Source organism: Anolis sagrei, chromosome 6 (genome assembly GCF_037176765.1).
Source record: "Anolis sagrei isolate rAnoSag1 chromosome 6, rAnoSag1.mat, whole genome shotgun sequence".
In the NCBI taxonomy this organism is placed as follows: domain Eukaryota; kingdom Metazoa; phylum Chordata; class Lepidosauria; order Squamata; family Dactyloidae; genus Anolis; species Anolis sagrei.
In genome coordinates, this window is record NC_090026.1 from 59,088,413 (window position 1) to 59,114,429 (window position 26,017).

At 39.1% G+C, this 26,017-nt stretch overlaps 1 protein-coding gene across 5 annotated transcripts in view; it reads right to left on the reverse strand.

Moving 5' to 3' along the window:
- PTPN3 (protein tyrosine phosphatase non-receptor type 3) overlaps positions 1-26,017 on the reverse strand; it is a 147,575-nt gene that overhangs the window by 33,945 nt on the left and 87,613 nt on the right. For all 5 annotated transcript variants that reach the window (XM_060781441.2, XM_060781442.2, XM_060781443.2 and 2 more), the window contains 6 exons: positions 21,645-21,815; positions 20,342-20,516; positions 14,921-14,998; positions 13,577-13,633; positions 13,073-13,229; positions 9,776-9,939 (listed from right to left, as the gene is read on the reverse strand). In XM_060781441.2, coding sequence (XP_060637424.2) covers positions 9,776-9,939; positions 13,073-13,229; positions 13,577-13,633; positions 14,921-14,998; positions 20,342-20,516; positions 21,645-21,815 — 802 coding nt within the window. The remainder of the gene's footprint in view (positions 1-9,775; positions 9,940-13,072; positions 13,230-13,576; positions 13,634-14,920; positions 14,999-20,341; positions 20,517-21,644; positions 21,816-26,017) is intronic.

Here is a 26,017-nt window from a genome sequence, read left to right on the forward strand (position 1 = left end):
AAACAATCCCTGTTATCAAAACAAGTGTGTGCTTCAAAAAATGGAATAAAGATATTTTAAACTTCATCTGGAACAGTAAAAAACCAAGGATTAAATTCAAAACCCTAACAGATACAAGAAACAGGAGAGGTCTGGCAATGCCTGACCTACAATTGTATTTTGAAGCGTGTGCTCTGTCTTGGACCAAAGCGTGGGCTATCCTCGAGCGAAAAGGAATTCTGACTCTTGAAGGATATGACATCAGAAGAGGATGGCATGCCTACTTATGGTATGGAAAGGCTAAGACAGATTTTTTTTAACAATCATTATATTAGATCTTCCTTACTAAAAGTTTGGAACAAATACAAGGGCTACATCTATACCAGAACACCTAGGTGGACATCACCAATGGAGGCATTTCATAGGAGAGAATTACCCAGGGAAAGATGGCTCAGTTATAAACAACTCTTTTTTAGTAGTTTTTTATTGAAATATATGAAAATTACAGTGAAAGAGGGTGAATATTTAAAAGAAGATAGAACAGTAGGAAAAAATAGAAAACACCCCCCCCCCGAGATTCAAAAAAAAAGAAGAAAAGAAAGAAAAGAAAAGAAAAAAGTTGAAAATCCAAAATCAAAAATAAAAAACCAACCCCCCCCCCACAAAAACAGTAAAAAAAAAAGAAATAAAAAAATAGAAAATATTTTTTTAAAAAGGGTTGACTTCCATCTCCTCATCAGGTGTTGTGTCTCCAAAAAATTAAAAAAATGTTTCTGGCGCTTCCACAATAAAATGTTACTTACTTCTTTCTTTCTCGTAATTATCATAGAGGGTCCAATCTGTCCTTGATCTGTCCTTGATCGGATTACCGGTATTTTTTTTCAAAAAAAAAAGCTAGTCCATCTCTCTTATTTCTCTAATTTTTCCTAACCATTCTTCTATGGTAGGGATACTGTCCTGTTTCCAAAGTTTTGCCAAAGATATTCTTGCCGTCGTCGTCAGGTAGGTAAATAGTTTGTCTTCGTTTTCATCTAGTTGTAATTCCAAATCTGTAAAACCTAATAGATAATCTGATTTCTTCTTGAATACTCTCTTCAGGATTTTTTGTGTTACTTCATGTATCATCGACCAATATTTCACTATTTCTTTACATGTCCACCACATATGATAAAAGGTACCTGTCTGATGATAACCTTTCCAACATTTATCAGAAGAGTTTTTATTTATAAAGGCCAATTTCTTAGGAGTGGTATACCATCTGTGAAACATTTTTATCCAGTTTTCCTTTAAATCTGTCGCGTAAACGTATTTTAACTTTTTGTTCCACATCTGCTCCCACTCTCTAAATTGAATAGGTCTTCTTATATTCTCTGCCCATTTTATCATACATGGTTTAACCTGCTCACATTCCGTTAGCCAAGTTAAAAGTGTATTGTAAATGACTGAGATTACTTTTTTCTTCATCTTCAAAATCTTGTCCCAAATTGTTTCTTCCCAGGCAAAGCCTATCTTATTATCTTGTTTAATATATTCTTTCATTTGCAGATAATGTAGCCATGTCATATTCACATTTGTTTCTTTTATTTGCTGATAGGATTTAATCTCAGTAGTATTCCTTACTAAAATGTCTCTATATGTTGGCCACGCTCTCCAACCTAACAATCTTCTTTGATGTGCCTCCATCGGTGAGAAACATAATGGTGTTTTATTATAAAAAATATTTCTTGTATTTCATCCAGACTCTTAATAGTGATGCTCTCACAAAATGGTTTTCAATTTTTTTTAAAAAAAAATCTCGATCATACCACGTGTAGGCATGCCATCCCACACATAGATCATGTCCTTCTAAATTCAGACCTTTTTCATTTTCTAGCGTCATCCAGTCTCTAATCCATAAGACAGCACTTGCCTCGTGATATGTTTTAAGATCTGGAAATCCTAATCCACCTCTTGTTTTTATCAATTAAATTCAAGTAGTTAATCCTGGGCCTTTTCCACTTCCAAACAAATTTCAATAATTCTTTATTCCATTTTTAAAAAACGATTTGGTTTCTGATTATGGGTATATTTTGAAATAAAAACAATAATTTTGGTAAGACATTCATTTTTATAAGCGAGTAAAGATAGGTTAAAAAATTCCATTTCTTAAAATCTTTCTGTATTTTATTCCAAGCCAGTTCATAGTTATTCTTCAAAAGTTGACCATTTCTTACTGTCAGCCAAATCACCAGATAGTTTCTTTACTATTTCCATTCCTGTAGTCGTTGCAATTTTCTCTTGTTTTTCCTTTCCTACATTCTTAGTTAATATTTTAGTTTTCCCTTTATTCATTTTGAAGCCTGCCTCTTTTCCAAATTCTTGTATTTTTCCAATCCAGCTCTGCAAGTTATTTATTGGGTCTTCCACTATTCCCAGTAGATCATCTGCGAAGGCTCTCATTTTGTATTCATATTTCCCAATTTTTGCTCCTTTAATGTTTGTATCTTCTCTTATTTTCATCATCAGTGGTTCCAGAGCCATTATAAAAATGAAAGGGGATAACGGGCAACCTTGTCTTGTTCCTTTTGTAATCAAAAACTCCTCCGATAGTTGGCCGTTTATCCGAATTTTAGCTTTTTGCAGATAATAAATAGCATTGATTGCATTTGTGAATTTGGCCCCCATATCTAATTCCTTAATTAATATCTTAAAGAAGTCCCAGTTCAGATTATCAAAAGCTTTCTCTGCATCGATAGATAAGATGGCAACTTCTTTTTGGTGATTTGTCTCAAAATATTCAATCAAATCTAGAACTGTGCAAATATTGTCTTTCATGTATCTTCCTGGGAGGAACCCTGTTTGGTCCTCTGCTATCCAATCATTCAAAAATTCCTTCAGCCTAATCGCCAGTATATTCGTAAATATTTTATAATCCACATTTAATAGGGAAATTGGTCTGTAATTCTTAATGTCCTCTGAGGATGAACCTTCTTTCTTCTTCGTGGTCTCTGTGGAATTGCACATATGGTAGTAATTGCCCCCAAGCATTACTCTTCGGAAACCTCTCAGGTGAAAAAGATCTGGCTGTCGCCCCGCCCACCTTCCCCAGAAGGTATAAAACACTGAATGAAGCCTCAGTCCTGGTTCCTTTTTTCCGCCGCCTTGAGCAGCTCCTAGGAACCTCTCTGTGTTATTTTTGACTGTTTGTTTTTCTCTGGCTGTCTTTTGGACTGTTGACTTCATTTGGATTCTCTGGACTTTCATTTGGACTACGGTTTGTTTACCCTCATGGCTTTATTTAAGAAATGTATTGCTTGTGCAGAAAAGCTGGTTGTTTCAGATGGCCATACTAAATGCATTTTGTGTTTGGGGGAAGCACATGCTTCTAAGGCTTGTCCGGCTTCTTTGGCTTTCACGCCAAGGGCTCAGAAGGACAGGAAGGCACGGCTTAAGACGCTCCTTTATGAGTGTGCCCTTCTTCTTTTGCCTGGGCTTGGGAGAGCAGCTTCAGCCCCTCCTACTCCACGCTGCAACTTACCTTCTGCCTCCCCTTCGCCAGCTCCATCATCGGCAGCAAAGCGGCAGCGCTTCAAAACTCCTCCAAAGACCTCCTCTTCTGCTGCTGGGGGCCAGAAGAAAAAGCAGAAAACACGTCGCTCGGCGAGTGCGGCACCGGCGGTGGTCACGCCTCTGCGTGCTGACGTCACCACGCAGGAGCCGGCGTGCTTGCTGGCCACGCCCACGCCGAGCGTGCGGCCGCCGCAGCATCCTCGGCTGTTGACGCTGTTGCCGGCGACGGGGCGGCCTTGCTTCCCTGAGAGGAAGTAGCCCACCCCTCCGCAGCAGTTCACCTGCAGCTCCTCCCTCCTGCCTCACCACGGGCAGTGGAGGCTCAGGTGCCTGCTGGGGCCCAGGAAGAGGCCCGGGAGGAAGAACAGCAAGCATTTAGAGCCTCTGCTCTCTCGCTGCGTCCCTCTGTGAGCTCCCCAGCAGTTTCTCTCTGCTCCCAGAGCCAAGGTTCTTTTGTGCAGCCTTCCTTCCCCTCGCCTCCGAGAAGGCAGGGGTATGGCCATGAGTTGCTATGGACGCCACATGCTTCTGTGGGTCACTCTCTCCCTTCTGGAGCTGCTTATGTTCATCGCTCCCCAGGAGGTCGTGAGTACTTTTTTGGCCCTTTACAGGTTTCTCAGCCTGTGGTGCCTCACCCGCCCAACCTCTCTTCCCACGGTTTGCCCTGTCTTCCAGACCCTGTGGGCACTGTTACTCCTCAGCATGCAGCTTCTCCTACACACTCAGAATCTTCTCTGCACTCAGACGGCAAACAGCCTGCTGATCAGCTGCTTGAGTCAGACCTTCCAGATGATTTTACAAGCTTTTCTTCTTTGATGTCACGTTTATCCAAAGCATTATCTGTCCCTGTTACTCAGCCTGATCAACCTGTAGAAGATCATCTTTTTCCTTCTGACCAACAGAAGCGTCAAGGATCGGCTAATTCAGCATTGCCAGCAGTGCCATATCTCCTCAAGCTTGCAACTGCACCAGAACATCCGCCTGTCATGGTATCTGCAGTCCCTCGTAGGATAGATGCCCTCTACAAAGTGGATTTGGGTAAGGAGACATGGGTCTCCAAGCCACCTATAGCAAATACTGTTGTGGCTGAGATGAATCACTCTAAGCGTTTTGTGCAAACTTACTCTTCCCCTCCAGAGAAAGAGGGACGGAAGATAGAAGCAATGGGGAAGAAAGTCCATCTCAGAGCTGGGGCTGTGACTTGCTTGGCCCACTATGGGGCTTATATGGCAGTCTATCAGGAATACCTGTGGAATAAAATCGTACCTTATTTGGACTCTGTACCTGCAGAAAATCAAATCTATGTTCATGCCGTCCAGCAAGAAGCTCTTACTCTGTCAAGGGCGCAGAAGGAAATGTCTAAGGACATGGCTGAAACAGCAAGTTGTATGTTTGCATCCGCAACGACAATTAGACGGCATGCGTGGTTACGCGCTTCCATTTTATTGTAGGAAGGAAAATCCTTGGCAGAGAGACCTCCTGTGCATAAGGAAAGGTTGTTTAACCCTGATACTGATACAAAGTTGAAAAGCACTCAGGAAGTGCGGCAGGCTGCATCGAAGTTTGGTTTTCCAACGCCGCGCTCCTATCCAGCAAGGAGTAAGTGGAGGCCACCAGCACCCAGAGGGCATAGGCCTTATGCTGAGATACATGGCTTCCACCACGGCAGTGACGGCATATGCCGTATCTCCCTTCTTTATATGTCACCATGATGCCTTCTATTCTTTCCCATCTAAATCTGATTGATCTTTTCTTTAATACATCAGTAAGGAAGTAGTACTTTCTTCTTCTGTTTAATGTTGCTTGAGGGTATTCCTTTAAAACCGCGATCTTGATTTCTTTATAGTAAATTGGGTTCTTGTTACTTCTGTATAAAACTTCATCTCTCTTTTTTTCCTCGTGAACGGGACTATTACGTCTCTTGCTGTTTTATTTTTCCTTGAATAAAATGAGGATATTCTGTAAATTTGGTCCAATTCCTGCTCTAGTTCATCTTCTTCACACTCCAAAACATTTCGCAATTAAGGTTTGTATAATTTGGCCAATATCCTCCTATTTTTCTTCTTGAATATTTCTAAATCTTAAATGATAATCCATTTGCCTGTGTAGTAGTTTTTCTTGTTCTACCTCCAACCTTTCTTTTTGTTTATCTAAACCTTTAATCTTCTTCAAAATCTGAGATTGTGTTTCTTCTGTTTTTTCTTTACTAATTTTCAATTCTTTTACCTCTCCATATAACTGAATTATATCTTTTTAATTTGACCAAATTCTTCTTGTATCTCTTTTTTCATTTCTTTAAACTCTTCAGTCATCTTTTTATAATTCTTTTCTTGCTTGTTAAAATATTCTTCTTGTTTGTCCACAATCTCTTTCTTTATTGTGTCTTGTTTTTCCGCCATCTCTTTCTTTATTGTATCTTGTTTTTCCGATAATTTCTTTATTTCTTTTAAAATATTCTCCATACTGAGGCTGGTATCCAACGAAGCTCTCCTTAGTTGAATTTTTCCTTTATCTGGTTTCCCTTTCTGTGACATATACCTCTTAATACAATCTATTGGCTTAAATATATATTTTATAAACTCCAATTCAAAAGGCCCCGTCCTAATCCTTGGTCTTCTTTCTTCAGTTTATATTTGCACAGAGCAATTAATTTTAGTTAGATTTGATCAATTTTAATTAATTCTATCTGATTAATATTATTTATCAATTAATTTTTCAAAGTGACTGTTCAATTCAATATATATATATATATATATATATATATATATATATATATATATATAAATTCAATTAAATTTATTAACCTTAAATTCATTAAATTCAAATATAATTCATTAAATCCAATTTAAATTAATTAGGTAGTTTATTAAGCCTAATTTTGAAATTTCCCTAATTGTCTTCTTCTCGCCTTGGGTTCGTCTGCTTCTTTTCCTTGTAATCTGCCTCCGCTTATCTCTGATGTTTACGTCTGCTTCTCATCCTGGAATCTCGTCTGCTTCTCGTCCTCGAATTACATCTGCTTCTTGTCCTGGCTGCCCCCGTCCTCGTCTACTTCTCGTCCTGGAGTATTCAATTTTATTGCTGCAATATTCGCTGCTCCGCTGCTCTGTATCATTGTTTCTCTATGATTCTTTCTTCCTCCTTTCTGCTTCTGCCCTTCCCTGAGTTTACTTCCGCCCTTACCTCTTGAACCCTCCTCTTCCTTTCGTCACCCTTCCTCTCCGTCACTTCTTCTTTGTCACTTCCTGCCTTCTCCTTTTCCCCCTTTGTTTATAAAGAAGGATGCCTGCTAGCCACAACAATATGGCGTCAAGGTCAGGAATTATTTCTTCTTTAATTCTTTAATGGTCGCTAGGGGGGCGGGAGGGGAGGTAAGCCCCGGCAGTATGCGGTATGCTGTTGTATTAATCCATTAATTTTTAACTTCCCTTATTCCCTGATTATTTCCCAAATATTTAAAATATCCAAAGAGCGAATATAGAATATAGTTTCCCCGACTTAATTAATTAATCCAATTTGAATCTTCCTTTCCGGGTCTCAAAAAGTAATATTTCTAAATTTAAAGAGGGATCTATGTCCCCTTTTTTTGTCTCCTTATTTTCTTCTTCTTCCACTCTCCTGCTTATATCTTGTTTTTTGAGAGTTAATACTTCTTTTTATCTGATGGTGAGATCTTCTTCCTTTTCTCCTTAGAGATTCTTATATTTCTTTCTTTGTTATTGTTACATGGGCTGGCGACGGTTAAAACAGGCTAGCTAGCCCGATCCCAGCGAGGTGTCTGATCTCCCATCGGCTCGGACCCTCTTGACCCCCTCCTTGAGGGAAGGGAGTTCTTGGGGTCTACGAGCCTCCCACGGGTTTCTCTACACCTTCACCCTCAATCTGGCAAAGGTGGGGGAACACTGGCTCACCCTTAGGACACCTCTATACTGGTCCACGTCGGAGCTCCCTCTCAACGCGGCTTTCCCATCGCTATCACCCACCGGAAGTTATAAACAACTCTAAAAGATAATAATGAATGGCGAAATGAGGAAATAGGATGGTTTCACTACTTACAGGCTAAAGAATATTTTAAGGAAGACTGTAAAGTAGGCTTCAACGACAACGACACTTGTTGGGACATTATAATGAGAAAAGAGAAAAAAGTGATTAAAATATTATATCAGAGCCTTCTTGAGTGGAGCAATGAAAAAGACTTAGTAAAGGAAAATATGACCAAATGGGCAAGAGATATAGGTCGCTCCATATTGCTTAAAGAATGGGAACAAGTGTGGAAAGATAAAATAAAAATCACAAGAGCTACCCCCATAATAGAGAACTGTTATAAAGTATTTTACCGGCATCTAACGCCAGTCCAACCAGCCAAATTCAATAGAAAACACAATTTATGTTGGAAATGCAAGAAAGAAGCAGGAACATACTACCATCTATTCTGGAGTTGTAAGGAGATTCAAAAGTTCTGGTCACTGGTCCACAAACACATATGAAACATAATAAAAATGAAATTTGACATGAAACCAGAGTATTATTTGCTGAATATAACAAACCTTGCTATACAGTTCTGAAAGTGAATAAGAGCAGTCAGAGTGGGCTTGACCTCTACCAGTAGTCCCAATTAGAATATAAAAAATGAATCAGTGGCAATTGCATGTGTTGACTCACAACCATTACATTAATTGTTAAATGGTATTCTAACCAGGATTACGATAGGGTCTAGGCCCTTTGATCAGAATCAAATTACTTTGGTGTTGGCATTCAGCCATGTATGCGTAAGAGATTTATCCTGCTCAGAACCAAGAGTGTCTATCTCCAACAATGGAGTAGAAGATATCAGTGACTTAAGATTGAACAAAATGGTACAAAGACAACTGACAATCTAATCTTTTTTCTTCTTTTGAGGACTTCTAAGAGTCAATGGCAAGGATGTGGGTGCCTTAAGAGGAAAAGAAAAGACCTGTCAGTCTCAGAAGACACTAAGGAAAGCAGATGTCCTGGGAAACAGCATTTTGGCTGATAGACTTGAAGACATAGCAGCAGCAACAAAAAAAACAAAAACAATCAGTTCAGTTGGGGCATCACTGTAACCACACCAAAGGACATTCTAGATCAGTGTTCCTCAAACTGTGCTCCTCTGGGTGTTTTGGTCTTCAGCACCCAGAAATCCCAGCCAGCTTACCAGGTGTTAGGAATTGTGGGATCTGAAGTCCAAAACATCTGGAGAAGCACAGTTTGAGAATCTCTGTCCTAGATTTATTAATAACTCCTTACTCCAAACGACCAGGCATTAGTAACATGATAAACAGAGCTGGATTCAAGCAAAGCAATATCTGCACGATTAAGAGAAACAAGGAGAGAAACAAGGAGAGAAACAAGACCTACACTTCACAGTGGAGGGTTACTTCCACAAGCAGAATAATTGTGGAAATGAGCCTACTTCAGAGCCAGACACCTGGAAGAAGGCAAGAAAAATATCCTGAGGCATGAAGAAAACCAATAATTAAACAGATGGCAAAATTCACATGAAGAATAAGAATAAAAACAAAACATTAGCCAAATTGCTAGCCTAGCTCTAGAAATTTCTAAAGGAGGATACATATCTGTAGAAGTGTTGTGTGTGTGGCTGCACAGGGGCAATGAAGAAAATGTGGAAGTTATAAAGGAACAGAAGAAATAAGCATTTATATTTATTACAAATACACAATTTTAGGAAATTATGAATGCATATTATGGATGCATATCATGACTATAATATTATTGAAGTTACAAGGAAGAGCTTGGTATACTGATAGATGGATGTCATCCAGATATACTGTCAAATAAAATTTACATTATGTTATAATGATACCAAAGAGATAGCGCTATTGAATATTAAGATAGCCAATTAAATTGCTGCCTTCAAATTTTAGTTTCCTTCTGAAACAGAAAGCAGAGAAAAGTTGACTAGAACTGCTTCAGTAATAGTCTCACCTGCAATTATATAACAAAATGATATATAACTGCAGTTATAGTTTTAACACCTGAAGGTTGTTTGTTGTCCAATGTGACTAAAACAAGCCTTAGTGAGTCAAAACTGCATGCTTGGCAGGAGGAGCAGGAGGAGGAGGAGGAGGAGGAGGAGGAGGAGGAGGAGGAGGAGGAGGAGGAGGAGGAGGAGGAGGGGGGTGGGCAAGAATCTGGCAGCTCCTTTGGGTCTTATCTGGAAAGAATGGATTCAAAGCAAGGAATAAGCATTGTGATGGTTACTTACCTCAAACTGAATTAAGATTGTTCCACTTTCTAGCCCTTTCTTCAGTCGTTCCATTGATTCTTCTAGGGTCTGACCATATTCTGAACAGGCAGGAGGAATTGTTTCTGGGAAGTTAAAGCTATCAGTTTCATCCTCTGACTTGTTATCAATAAATGGTTTGATGACTGAAACATACAGAGGCAAAATCAGATCCCCATAATTTTTCAAGTATTTAAATGTTTTCAACAACATGTACATAAAAATAAATGGATATTTAAAAAGTTGTTTGCTACAACTATTGCTCTTGAACAATGATCTACACATAATGGAAATTTACTGAGAGGTGATTTTTGTGGGCTGTGGTGATAGGATGCAAGTGAGTATAATCAGAGATGGCTCAGCTGGATTGTTTATTCTTCCTGGCAACCCTTGCAATTTGCATGGATTTTGTGAAGGAGCAAGAAACAATTGGAAAATGAGACAATTGGTTGGTGAGCAGGATCAAAAGAATTTGTCTGAAGGCTTCACTCTGGTTGAGAGCTACACTAAATAAGCAGTCAGCTAATTTCAGTCATCTGTAGGAGCCCTCTTTTTTGTTCTTTTAATGTGTTATGCAACATGCATTTTCTGCACTTTGTCACAACATTGGTTGGCAGTTTGGACATGAGATCTGAATTCAGGTAGAAAGAGTTAGGACTTGCACACCCATCAGAAAAGTAAAGAGGTGTCCTTGGGGGACTTTGGGAGTGTGGGCAGCAAAGATCACTCAGTACTGCCTGGCTTTATCCCACTCCAACCTGGTAGGGGAACAGGAACATCTGCCCATGTCCCTCATTCCAAATGCATGCCTAGCATTTTGGTGGTTTAGTCAGGTTATCAGAGATATTTAGCAGAGATATTTAGTCAGTACCTGGATAAAGAGCAATGTAGGTGTCAGCCTCTCTGCAGCTGTAAACAATACAATTCATGGCCTGTTTTTATTCCAGCCTTAACTGTCTATATGTGGTCATTTGGAAACAGAGCATCATGTGCTGTTGAGTCAAAAATTATAGATCCCAGATACACTATTATGGAACCTTTGGGGCAGATAATAGAATGGAAACTTTGGGACAGATAATGAAAAATTGGATTTCACCAGTGTTGGGGAAACATGAAGAAAAGATCCCTAAACAAAAATTAGTTCTTGATGAAAAATCCTGGCTTTTTAAGATCCTGCATCAAGGAAATGTAGTGTCAGCTACACCACTTCCATGACCCCAAATCTTACAGCTTTACAGCAGAGGCAACTGAGGATCATCTGGTTATGTTCAAATAGCTGGATATACAATGTTTACTGACACTTCATTCTCTGGGACCTCTGAAGGACCCTTTTCGGAGAGGTGGTTCAGAGAGGATGCCTATATTTTGTGCATTCTGTTAATCGGAACACATTTGGACTTTCTGTGGTTACCCCAAACCCACTACTGACTTGTACTGACTACTGTCTGACTATGTCTTGGTAGCTAGGTGCACAATTATGTAGGAATGCCTGGAAGATCTTTAAAAGTTCCAGAGAGTGTTATATGATCCCCTGTTTCCCCCATCCATTCTCAGACTCTACAAGGAGGGCCAATGTGGTCCCAATCTTCAAGAAGGGAAAAAAGGATGACCCAAACAACTACCGTCCGGTCAGCCTCACGTCGATACCGGGCAAGATTCTGAAAGGGATTGTTAAGGAAGCAAACACTTAGAAACAAATGCAGTCATCGCTAATAGTCAACATGGATTTATCAAAAACAAGTCATGCCAGACTAATCTGATCTCTTTCTTCGATAGAGCTACAAGCTGGGTAGATGCGGGGAATGCCGTGGATGTAGTGTACCTGGATTTCAGTAAGGCCTTCGACAAGGTCTCCCATGACCTTCTGGCAAGGAAACTAGTCCAATGTGGGCTAGGCAAAACTACGGTGAGGTGGATCTGTAATTGGTTAAGTGGACGAACACAGAGAGTGCTCACTAATGCTTCCTCTTCATGTTGGAAAGAAGTGACAAGTGGAGTGCCGCAGGGTTCCGTCCTGGGCCCGGTCCTGTTCAACATCTTTATTAATGACTTAGATGAAGGGCTAGAAGGCATGATCATCAAGTTTGCAGACGACACCAAATTGGGAGGGATAGCCAATAGTCCAGAGGACAGGAGCAGAATTCAAAACGATCTTGACAGTTTAGAGAGATGGGCCAAAACTAACAAAATGAAGTTCAACAGTGACAAATGCAAGATACTCCACTTTGGCAGAAAAAATGAAATGCAAAGATACAGAATGGGGGACAATGCCTGGCTCGAGAGCAGTACGTGTGAAAAAGATCTTGGCGTCCTCATGGACAACAAGTTAAACATGAGCCAACAATGTGATGTGGCGGCAAAAAAAGCCAATGGGATTTTGGCCTGCATCAATAGGAGCATAGTGTCTAGATCTAAGGAAGTAATGCTACCCCTCTATTCTGCTTTGGTTAGACCACATCTGGAATATTGTGTCCAATTCTGGGCACCACAATTCAAGAGAGATATTGACAAGCTGGAATGTGTCCAGAGGAGGGCGACTAAAATGATCAAGGGTCTGGAGAACAAGCCCTATGAGGAGCGGCTTAGGGAACTGGGCATGTTTAGCCTGAAGAAGAGAAGGCTGAGAGGAGATATGATAGCCATGTATAAATATGTGAGAGGAAGCCACAGGGAGGAGGGAGCAAGCTTGTTTTCTGCTTCCTTGGAGACTAGGACGCGGAACAATGGCTTCAAACTACAAGAGAGTAGATTCCATCTGAACATGAGGAAGAACTTCCTGACTGTGAGAGCCGTTCAGCAGTGGAACTCTCTGCCCCGGAGTGTGGTGGAGGCTCCTTCTTTGGAAGCTTTTAAACAGAGGCTGGATGGCCATTTGTCAGGGGTGATTTGAATGCAATATTCCTGCTTCTTGGCAGGGGGTTGGACTGGATGGCCCATGAGGTCTCTTCCAACTCTTTGATTCTATGATTCTAAGGCACAGTGAAATAGTCAATTTTTGTAGCGGGGAGACAAATGAATTGCAAACCTATTTTCTGTCTGCTCTGACAATGACTTCCAAAACGCAGAGTTTCCAAATATGTTTTTACAGCAGAGACAAAACTGAATAAATTATTGTTCATCCCACAGGACAAAATTATGTAAAAATGACTTCTCAGCATTATGACACCTAGCACCACCATCCCAGAGGGGTGGCCAACAGCTCCATTCCCCCTCACCATCCACCTGCTGCCATGGCCACCCAGACATTCTTCAATACTAAATCCCCACAGATTTACTTACCTTTCCGCCTGACCAGTAGCACAAGCTCTCTTGTGTGTGATTCTCTGCTTGCTTTTATAAACATTACTACTTGGTCGTGGGTATGCTCCGAGATGTCCCGGCCATTGATTAATACTATCTGATCACCTTCAAGTAATTTTGGAGTGCATTTATCAGACTGCCATAAAACCCAAAAAAATGGTGTCAGTGTTATCAAACCTCTAAGAGAGAAAATGCACTTTCAATTCAATCTGGAAGAATTAAACATTAGTTAACAGTGCTATCCTTTTCCTGAGAGCCACTCTTTTTAAATCATGAAATGACTAAAGAGCTGCTGTACTGTAGATTAAGTTTCTAAATTAAGACACAATAAATAATTTGAAGCTTAAACTTCCATCACCAGTTACTCATGTTATTCAGCTAAGAACAAAAATGTTCAGTTGAACAATTCAATATAAGTAAGATTTGATTATCCAGATTTTCCCCCTAGCAACACAAAAAGGAAGTTCTAAAAGTAATACTTACTGGAGAACCTGGCATTATTCTGGACACAATAAGAGGCATCTTCTGATCAATACCACCCTAAAACATTATACCAAAAATAGTTAATATCAACACACTGAGGTTGCAACCATTACACTCATTGATGTTGCAGCAAGCCCCATTGACGGGAAAATCAATAAATTATTTCTGAACAGGCATGCCTTCTAATTGGGAGGAAAGACATAACAAGAGCTAAGCGTCATTTCACCAAAGGCTGATATGTTAAGAGGTATGGTCTGTGTTTATAAACTGGGTACTTGCAGAGTTTATTTTAAAAACACTGCATTTGATTTGCTCTGGATTACTTTAGTTAAAAAATATCTAGGAAGAGGAGCCAATATATAGATAAAAAATTCTTACTAGACTCAGTTTATGAATGTTGATGCTACAAACATGTCAGCCTCAGAGATGCTACAATATCCCCTCTCATACTGATACAGATTAATATAGTTATGCCTCTAAATGATAGAAAATAGTAGGTATTAATCAGCTGCCTGGTTAAATGTGTACAGTTTATAACTAGTGCCTTTAACAAATGTTGAAAGACAATAACTGGGCAAATCACTGTTTCAAATAGTTTGGGGAAACAAAACAGGGAAAAAATTGGAAAAAATTCTTGCTAAAAGAAAATAAACATTTTAACAGATTTTGAATAATGACTCTAACCTACAATGAAGGTTGAATGAAATTTCAGCATTCCTGCACAGGCAAAACATCTGAAGAATTTTAAGGTAATTTTAAGGTAAGACTAGTAAAATCTGTCATGATTTATTCATTCCTAATTTTATTATTTCCCCCCTCTGTTAAGTTAACAATTGTGATGAACAGTTGTTATATTCATTATTTACTGCACTGATATAATTCATAGTAACTGGGCAGTAAAAAAATGTAGTAGCCAACCACATGAGCTGCTGATACTTTGCCAAAGAAAGTATATGTTGACAAAAATTGCATTTCTGAATTTCTCTACCTAATGTTCCCCATGCTCAAGCTACAATATATCATCAAGATCATGAGGAGCCCCCGGTGGTGCAATGGGTTAAACCCCTGTGCTGGCAGGACTGAAGACCAACAGGTCACAGGTTCGAATCTGGAGAGAGGTGGATGAGCTCCCTCTATCAGCTCCAGCTCCCCATGCGGGGACATGAGAGAAGCCTCCCACAAGGATGACAAAAACATCAAATCATCCAGGCGTTCCCTGGGCAACATCCTTGCAGATGGCCAATTCTCTCACACCAGAAGCGACTTGAAGTTTCTCAAGCCGCTCCTGACACAACAACAACAACAACAAAAAATATCAAGATCATTATATCAGAGCTGTTTTACCTTTAGATTAAACCCAAATTTCCCGTCTTCATCTGGCAAGATGTGTACCAAAAGCAAGTCTCCATCAATAATATCATTCTGGAAAATATGGAAATAATCACTTAGATGTTTATAACATATTAAATTGTGTGATATGTGATGTTATTTTATGTGATGTGTTTAATAATGTTTAATTTTTTATCAGGGGAGGGTCAATTTTCATGTTTTCTCAATGGCATTGAATTGTTGCCAACACTATCAACCACCTTGATTCCCCTTCGGAGTTGAGAAGGATGGTATGCAAATATGGCAAATAAACAATAAATAATGAATGCTATATCTCTGGGCTAATTCAAATGATCTTATGCTTGTATGTGGCTGAGACCACCCTTATAGCTACTGAGAATCCACATGTCAGGATTGGATTTTTACTGTACATATACAGTATCTGTATTAAGGATGAGTATATCTTCAGTTATGATGAGCTGCAAAAAAACCCTCTTATCATTATAAGATGCAAAGTTTTGGTGCTTTATAAAAATAACACCTATCGAATTAATATCCCAAGTCTGACATTCTTTATCTCTCATTTGAAATTCACAGTTGTACCGAGTATTAAATCTATATAAATAAAAATAAATTAGCTAGAGATAGAAACCTACCTTAGAAACCTTTTAAAAGAATCTCAAGACCTGGCTCTGCCATTGCACTTTTGGAGAGTAGTCACATAATCTTAAGCTATTGATCCCCTCAATATTCTTGTCCTAGAAGTACACTCCCTCCCCCCTTGTACGAAGGTCTGTCTATCACCTTGTCTCTCTATGAGTTCTCCCTTGCAAATAATTTTGCTCCTTTATCTCACCCTGAGTTTTTAAATCATTTTATGTACATGCAGCCCGCTCACTGTCATTATGTTTGGTTTACTGCTTTTTTATGTTTTGTATATATTGCTTATTGTATTTATATGTTTTGTACTTTACTGCAATGTTGTTTATTTTATTGTAATTTGTATTTTATTGTATTGTAATTTGTTGTTTGGGCCGCCCCAAGTCCCCGTTGGGGGAGATGGTGGTGGGGTACAAGTGAAGTTTATTATTATTATTTATTATAGGTAGGAATATAACAATTCAATAGAATCTTGTTGAAAACTATGCATATACACATGGGGTTCCAGGCTCAGCGATGAGTCCAGGATCACTCCCAAGCTGCGAACCTGCGTCTTCAGGGGGAGTGTAACCCCGTTTAACACAGGCTGTAACCCTATACCCTGTTCGGCCTTACGACTGACCAGTAGGACCTCTGTCTTGTCTGGATTCAATTTCAATTTGTTAGCTCTCATCCAGTCCGACACAGCAGCTAAACACCGGTTCAAGGTCTGGTCAGCCTCCTTGGTGACAGATGGAAAGGAGTGACAGATTTGGACATCATCTGCGTAGAGATAACATCTTAGTCTGAAACTCCGAATGATCTCCCCCAGCGGCTTCATGTAGATGTTAAATAACATCGGGGACAGAATTGAACCCTGTGGCACTTATTACTCAAGAGATGTATTCCTTGGGGAAAACAGTTGAGAAAAGAAGCCCCAATAACATAAACAATGCTTCAACCAACAGGAATTTTAATTTGAGTGTTATGGCAAACCCTTATCGATAGGATCCCAAAAGCACTTACGTATTATTTCCTCTTTAAGAGCATGGCCACAAGGTCCTCTTGCCTAAATGTCAGAATGATTCTTTTGTTTCCAAGGAAATCAGGCAACCAGGAGATTTGGGTAATGTCATCAGGAGAGTTTTTTTTCTCAATAAAAGGGATAGAGACCATATAATCACAGACTTTTTGTGAAAACGCCTATGCCATTGTGTTTTGTTATTGTCAGTTGAGAGAAGTATTTTATTCCTTTGGAGAATTAAGTTGTGCATTGAGGAGTTATCTTGATTTTTACCTAACTCCACTCCATTAACAGTCTGAGACATTTTGAGTTTTTTACTTAAGGGTTTGTCAGAGGAGGTTGAGAGGATTCCAAAGGAGGCTTTCAATTCTTCTATGGATCTGTTAATTGCCTGGATCCGCTCAAATAAAGCAAGCATTGTCTCTGAAGTTAATGAGCAGTGGTTAGCCATTAAAATGTAATATTCTTTATCCTTTGTTACAATTTCTTCCATGGAGCATAGGCAGGCCCTGATCATCAGGCTCCAGAGTGGAGTTTATTCTCTCTAAGTGACCCCTAGAACAGTCCATAAAGGAATTAAGTTGGGACTTACATGAAGGGTCCTTATTTAGTAGAAGGTCTTATGTTGTTTGGGGAGGCTCTCCTAGTTTTCTGGATTGTTCGGGAGATTAGTTCTTCTCTGGAGCTTCCATTTCCCTCTTTTTTCCGTTGGGGCCGTTTTTTCCTTTGGTGTTATTCATTGTAGTAAAAGGTCTTCAGTTTGTTTTCAGTTTGTTTTCTCAGACCTTTTGCCTTGTTGTCGTAAGACCGACAGTTCCCGGTGGAGAGCAGAAGGAAATGTAAACACCTTCTCTGGCTGATAAAAGACTAGGGCAATAACTACTTGGCTAATAAAACAATAAAATAAAACTATCTGCAGGAGCACTCTACAAACGCAGCCTGCACTCGCATAATAATATGGAATATAGTGCTTGTAAGTATCCAAGCACATCCATGATAACTTGAATGAACTTTGACATAGATTTTTAACAGGCATCAAGAAAATGGACTGATTATGACTAGAAACTGGATTGTATAATTACTTGCATTCTGATGAATTTGCCAGTTAGTACTAAAGGTGCTCACACAGAGACTGACACAAAATACTAATGTGACTGAACTAACCTATCTCATTCCACAAATCTCCTGCCATAAGATGATTCAGTTTGAAGCAAAATAGTCTTGTTTATTCATACAGTCATTTCCAACTCTTTGTGACCTCATAGACCACTCCATGCCAGAGCCCCCTGTCTGCTGTGGCCCCAGCTCTTTCAAAGTCAAGCAAGTCACTTCAAGGATAACATCCATCCATTTTTCTCTTGGTCAGTCCCTCTTCCTTTTTCCTTCCTTTTTCCCTGGCATCATTATGTTCTCCAAGCTTTCCTGTCTTCCTGTCTTCTCATTATGTGGCCAAAGTATTTCATCTTTGCCTTTAATATCCTTCCCCCCAGTGAACTGTTGGGCTTTATTTCCTGGAGTATGGCCTGGTTTGATCTTCTTGCAGTCCAAGGCACTCTCAAAATTTTCCTCTGACCACAGTTCAAAAGTATCTATATTCCTTCATTAGTCTTACTTATGGTCCAGTTCTTGCATCCATAGGTTACTAAAGGGAATACCACTGCTTTAACTATACAGATCTTTGTTGCCAGCGTGATGTCTTCTAATTTCCTGGCTGAAGTCTGTGTCTGCTGTAATCTTCGCATCTAGAAATACAAAGTCTGTCACTGTCTCCATGTTTTCTCCCTCTATTTGACAATTACCAATCAATCTGGTTGGCATCATCTTGGTTTTTTTATGTTTAACTGCAACCCAGCTTTTGCACTTTCTTCTTTCACCCTGGTTATAAGGCTCCTCAGCTACTCCCCACTTTCCACCATCAGAGTGTTATCATCTGTATAACTAATAATAACAAATCTTTATTTGTATTTCACCAGGGGGACTCAGGGCAGATTCCAACATACAAAAAGGCAAACATTTAATGCCTCAATAGATGGAGAATCCATTCATAGGATCCAGCACTTAGAGAAGTTTCCCTCTAAATTGAGAAGACTGAGAAATTCAGGAGGAATTAACAACTTTTAATTCAGAATTAGCATTTTTAACTTTTACTAAATATTTCAACAGCAAAATAGATGATATGCACCTTTTGCAGTCTATGTAAATCTGTGGAATGGTGCTCTTCTTGCCATTAAAAATTAGCCTAGTGCATTTTTTTATTTTTTGTAGTTCCTTTTGATAGCAATATGCTTTGTGTATGTGTATTATTATTGCAACATGTATACATTTGTTTTAAATTACAGTCCTGGGTTTTTTGCAAGCAAGAAGGCAAAGGCCAATCTTTTAAAAAATTGCCAAGAAAACTGTGATAAGTTCTTCTTAGGGTTGCCATAGGTTGGAAACAACTTGAAGACACACAACAACATGTAAAACCTGCTAAAAACAATTGGATAATATATCAAATTCAAAGCAACCTTCTTCTAGATATGTCAATTTAGAAATAAACTGTCAGATATCTCAGTTCCAAGCTGTGCGGCTCTGGAGAAATCTCCTATGAAGGATCACGCAGAGAATCACAAGTGGAGTAGACATCAACACGTTTATTGTTCGGAATACAAGAGCTTCAACTACAGGCCTCCTATATAGTACTAACTAGCATACCATAAATCATACACTTAGGTATCCTGGCACCTTTACCATTTCAAAGCCTTCCCATATCAAGGCCCATTTCCTCCCTTACCTTTGACACCTAGTGCCTTTACCATTTCAAAGCCCTCCCATATCAAAGCCCAGTTCTCCCCTCACCCTTGGCAGCTAAGTTCTATGGCTGCCCCATTTGTCCTGCATTTCCTTTTGGCCCAATGTCCCATGGCCATGTGGTTTGTGTCAGTTGTATGGCATGAGCTGGAGATCATGACATCAACACTTGTATCTAAAGTAAACATACAATGACAAAGCCAGGTTCAATCATCATGGGGAAAAAAGAAAAATAACTCAAAATAATAGGCAAGCAATCAACTGCATCAATGTATATGGTTTAGATGCAGACAAAGGCTGCAATTCTTCAAAAAACGGTTCAGGTACAGGTTACTTGGCCAACTGCACCCCCTTATATAAATCTACCGGGGCCCTGAGATGTTCAGGAGAGGCCTTTCTCTCGGTCCCTCCTCCATCTCAAGCTTGGTTAGTGGGATCAAGAGAGTGGGCCTTCCTTCTTGGCGGCTGTCCCTTGACAATGGAACTACCTTCTACCCAGGGAAGCCAGAATGGCACCTGTCCTTCAGGTGGCAAGTTAAAACCTTTTTATTCAGGCAGGCTTCTAAAGAAGGTTTTAAGGATAGTCAGGGACTGCTGTTATTTAAATGCTTTTAATGATATTTTTACTGTTTAAATACTTGTATATTCATATATTTTAAGTTGCATTGCAATCATTTTAGTTATGAGCTGCTTTGAGTCTCTGCATGGAGAGAAAAAGCAGGGTATAAATAAATATTATAATAATAATTCTTCACATATTTTGCTATTATTGTGATTTACGTCTAAATAGATACCTGCAGGATTGTCCTATAAATTACTTATCCTTATGTACCACTGAAATCAATGCATCTTAAATTAAGTAATTATCATTAAGTTTTCCTTGAAGCAAAGTTTGAATTGGAAAGTCTCACACTGACATAACAGCGAAGTTACAACAAACTGTATGATATAGATGATTTGCCCATTTCAAGTTACCATACCTTATCAAAGTAGTACTGATTAGAATCTTCCACTGAAAGACCTTTTACAAGATTTTCATTTCTTTCTGAAAATTGTTTATCTTTTCCACTCAAAGGATAAGACCCCTGAAGGCTGCTAACTTCATTGATTGTTTGAGGTGAAGACTTCTGTGCTGAATTGTTTTCCAATATATTCCTTCATTAAGGGAAAATAAACAAGACATCAGTACTGAGGTGTAAACCCATGGAACTGTATAAGACAAACACTGTATGTCAAATTGTTCCACCTTTTCTACAAAAATGACTACTTTCAACATGATGTATATATGATTTTTTGAAAATTCGGTCTTCATTGGCATTGGTATTTGACATTTTCAACATATGGGAAATATATCCATATATATTCATTTACTATACGAAATAATTTTAAGCAACAAAGGCCTCTAACACTTCTTACTACACATCCTAAATCTGGGTTGATACAATTGATATGAATATATTTGGGGTTTTTTTTTTCTTTTTGAAGGTTTGAGTTATTTCTGGGGTAGGAAAAGGTTTACATTGTTATTATACATTAAAGGGACACATTAGATATATAGGCAACCCCCAAGTTATGAATGAGAGAGGTTCTGTAGGTCTGTTCTTAAGTTAAATTTGTAGACAAGTTGGAACAGGTACATTTTTAAGTGTAATTCCTGCCAAATATATATTCACTTTGGATAATATAGGGAAGGGTTAATGCCTCTGTGGTGTTTATTTTGCTGTCAATATGCCTGTTCAGAAGATTTCACCTCACTTTCTATCAATATTTTATATATAGAAATGATAACCCAAATCCATAATGTTCTTGATGAGATCTAAAAAAAACTGCCAAATTTCATTGTTATTCCATGAGTATAATGACAAAAATAGGAAGTATTAAAATATTTTTAAAATCACTACATCTATTCTCCATATTCACATGCATCTTTCTGGTCTATTCCTTCAGATGTATTATAATGTGACCTCACAAGTCCAGACTACTCCGAATGGAACATAGCTGGGGTAGTGTTAGCAGTAGACTGGGGGTGGGGCGTGTGTGTGTGTGTGAATGGCTTACTGAGGGAAAGGGTAAGCAGCACCTCACACTTTCTACATGAGGTGAAACTAGACAGTTTAATCAGAGTAGACAACTAAGGCAGTACACTGTTTTAATGGGAACAGATACACAGCACTCCAACTCCTTATCATTACTTTGTATCCCTCAGCACCTGTTCTCTGAGGCAACTACCTAACTCTGCCAAAAAGAAGGTGAAGCACTACAGAAATCACATAATTTATTTACCTTTGCTGGAGATTCTGACATAATTCTGAATCAGAGTCTTTTGAAGCTGGGGAATCCTTATAGGTGTAAAAAACATCCTCCGTTTCTGTTATATAAGAAATCTCATTTGCAAGGTTATCTACAGATGAATGCTTTGGTTTGCGAATCTCATGACGCAGTCTAGGACTTCTCCTAAAAAGAGGCAGTATTGTTGATAGTGTTGTTGTTGTTGTTATTATTATTATTATTATATTATATTTATTTGTATATGCTTTTCTCAGGACTGGGATTCAAAGCAGCTCACTATTTTAAAAAACATACAATTAAAAACATACAAAATGTAAATATTAAAATAGAATTTACACATGTTGCAATTAATAAAACAATTTGATTAAAATATCATCCAAATAAATAAATTGCTGTTGAAAACAGTTACCATAACTAACAACATGCAGTATCCTCTGGCAGGCTGTTAACATTTTATTTTAACAGCCTGCTTGAATAAAAAGGTGGCCACCACAGGAAGGGAGTTCCAGAGTTGAGGGGCAGACACAAAGAAGGCTCCCCCTCATGTCCCCATCAATCGTGCTGGTGATGGTGGTGGGACTGAAAGAGTGCATTTTGTCATGATCCCAGAGCCCAAATCTCAGGATGCAGAATTTGTTTCTGAGAGAAACTTTCTTGAGGGGGCAAGGCTTAGGAGAATGGCCGGTTGACTGCATTCTCCAGGAGCTCCAGAAAGTGATACAAAGATTGTGGATTAATAAAACAAAAGAGAGATAATTCAGCTCCATTAAACAGAGGCTTTGCAACTAAAGTTCCAGAGAATTGAAGGGGACTGGACGAGGTAAATTGCAAAATGGCAATCAGGAAAAGTAAACCAGATATTCAGAGGGAAGACACTTCTCTGAGAAAGCTGAAACGCTATCAAGACTCTGTTAAGATTAATTAAGAATATCAAAGGAAGTAAACCTTTTTGAAGCTGGAATAGGCAGCAGATAAGTTACCCTTTCCCTCCAACTAACTAATAAAGAAGCTGACAACCATATAAAAAAGGAATGTAGAAAAAAAAGTGGGTTAGACCATCCGATCACAGATTACAAATAATAGAACAGCAGGGAAAAGACTTTGAGACTATAGCTCAAGGACAATTAAATATGTCAAAGAGCAGTGCCAAGAATAACAATGGCACTAGACTGAACCCTAAAAAAGGAGAAGCAAAGCCACCCGAAGAGGGAGGAGAAGGAGGAGAAGACTGGATGGGGAAATTAACCCAAATAATGAGAATGGAGAATGATAAATAGATAAGTAAAATAGAAGTCCAAATGGAAAGGAAATTTGCAGACCAGACACAGGATCTGGAAGTGAGATTTAACAAAAAAAAAAGGAGGATGGACCATGGCTGATGGGACTTGAAGTACCTTCACTTACTTCCTTTAACTACAGCAACACTCATCCAATTACCAAGACAGACCAAACTTGGCACAGAGAGCCCCCATGGCCAACTCAACACTGTGGTGCAGTTTAGGGAGGATGAACTACAGATGATGGGACTTACAGTACTTTAACTCACTTTCTGAGACCACTGTGACCCTCATCCAATGACTGATCGAGACCAAACTTGGCACACAGAGCCCCCATGACCCACTCTACATCCTGATGCAGTTTCAAGGAGGTTGGACCATGGATGATGACACTTGCAGTACCTAAACACACGTGCTGAGACCACTGCAACCTTCACCAATGACTGATCTAGACCAAACTTGGAACAGAGAGCCACCATGATCCACTCAACATCCTGTTGTGGTTTGAAGGAGGATTTATAATGGATCATGGGACCTGCAGTACCTTCACACACTTCATGAGATCACTGTGACCCTCACCAATGACAGAGCAAGATCAAACTTGGCACACAGAGCCACCATAAACCACTCTACATCCAGGAGGTGTTTGGAGGAGGATGGATCATGCACAATGGGATTCGCAGTACCTTCCCTAACTGATAACTCCTAAAGAACACCTTTGCCACACAATGCCTTTTTCAAATAACCCAGACAGTGCTGGGTCCCCAAGCTAGTATATAATAAAAGAGAGTGCTTGTATGTACGTACGTACGTATGTATGTATGTGTGCGGCAGGAGGTGTCTGTGCCAGCTTTCTGATTGGCTGCCACTGTGGTACTATTTGCATATGGTCTCTGATTGGCCAGCCTGAAAACGCTAACATCCTCAAGTGGCTGAGAGGAGAAAAGAAATTAACAATAAAGACCAAATTTGGAACAGAGAGCCCCCATGGCCAACTCAATATTCTGGTGAGGTTTGGGGGAGAACAGACTATGGATGATGGGACTTCAAGTACCTCCACTCACTTCCCAAGACTTCTGCAACACTCATCTAATGACCAATCAAGACCAAACTTGGCACACAGAGCCCCCATGAGAGACTCTACATCCTGGTGCTGTTTGGAGGAGGACAGACAATTCCTGAGGCCATGGATGATGGGATTTGCAGTACCTTCACTCAATTCCTGAGACCACTGCAACCAATACCAACGACCGATAAAGACCAAACTTGGCACACAGAGCTCCCATGACCCACTCAACATTCTGGTGCAATTTTGGGGAGGATGGACCATGGAAGATGGGACATGTAGTACCTTCACTCACTTCCTGAGACCACTACAAACCTCATCTAATGACTGATGAAGACTAAACTTGACACACAAAGCCCTACATCCCAGTGCAGTTTGAAGGAGGACAGACCATGAATTTCGAGAAATTAAAAATATATTGCAAAAATGTTAAAAATAAATATACATTTAAAATCAGAGATATTCTTTCTGGGAATAACAGAGCACAAATTAGAAAGAAATACTGAAAAATTTATGTTTTTATTAACTACTGCAGCAAGGATATGTTATGCAAAACTATGGAAAAAATAAGAATTACAGAAATCATTTTGTAAGATATTTATTTATTTATTTAGAGTTTTTGTATACCGGTCTTCTCCACCTCCTAAGAGGGACTCAGGCTGGTTTACAGCATGAAATTCAGATCTGCATTTCTAAGAATTTGGGAAAGATATAAAGATAAGTTATATTCAAAGACACCTTTGTGGGTCTCGCCCCTGGAAGCGGGCCAAAGAAGACTGCTTGGCTGGATACAGTTGCCTAAGTATAGGGATATTTTAATAAAGAAGGTTAGTAACTTCCACATTAAATCACAAAATGTGATTGCCCAACAATTTAAAAAAAATCAATTAGAATAAAAGAAAACTACTAAAAGATGGTATGGAAATGGTACCTGGCCCCGATAAAGATACACCATATGAACAAGAGCTGTTTAGAAAAATGTTAGAGGAGTTACCGGGAAAGGGGAACATATATTCACATGTGGTGGCATTGCAAATATGTACATAGGTTTTGGGGAAAAGTTACAGCAGAGATAGAAAGTATTATGAAGAAAACATTTATATAAATACAGTGACTATACTGTTATCAATTTATAATGCAGACTTATTTATTTATTTATTTATTTATTTATTACATATACTTCTATCCTGCCCTTCTCCCCACAAGGGGACTCAGGGCGGCCTTTCATAAAAATGAAAAGAATTTTCATTTTAGTAGATGCAAGGCTACTAATAGCGAAAAAAACAACAAAACAAAACAAAACAAAACAAAAAAACAACCTGGAAATGAGAGGTGGAAGTTAAGATAGAAGAACAATATAAGAACATTTGGAAATTAGCAATAAATGATAAATTTATTGTTAAAAATGTTGAAGAAACATTAAAGAGAGAAGATGGGAACCAACCACCACCAGAAGAAATGAAGTTCTGGTGGGATCATAAAGAAAAAAAGGACTCCAAAGATAGGGAGCACAACAATTAGCACAACGGGGCAAAAGAGAAGAAATAACTATATGAATTGTAGAGATGGGTTTTTTTGTAACAAAAGAAATAGAAATGTAATTAAAAAATTTTTAAAAGAAACTTTCTTGAAAGACATAAAGTAAGAAACCTATCTATACACATAATAAAAATGGAAAATGTGTATGTGTGTATGTGGCAGAGGTATCCACTTACACAGACAGTCTCCCACTTCTACAAACAGACTATAATTCCAAGTGCTGAGAAGCCTCCAAAGGCACTCCCTCGACTGACATTGCAGGTTATAGCGAGCGCCATGAACATTACAAACACTACGGTCCACCACCCAAGGAATGCTTTTATTTGGGGACCATTTCATCCTAGATTTGATATGTTTCCTCCACCACAATTAGGCATCCCAGGGTTCCTTGTGTGGAATTTGCATGACCCCACCCACTGCCTCTCCCTTAACCCTTTCCTACCCTTTCCTATGGCACACAGCAAACACAGAGGAATTGATCACTA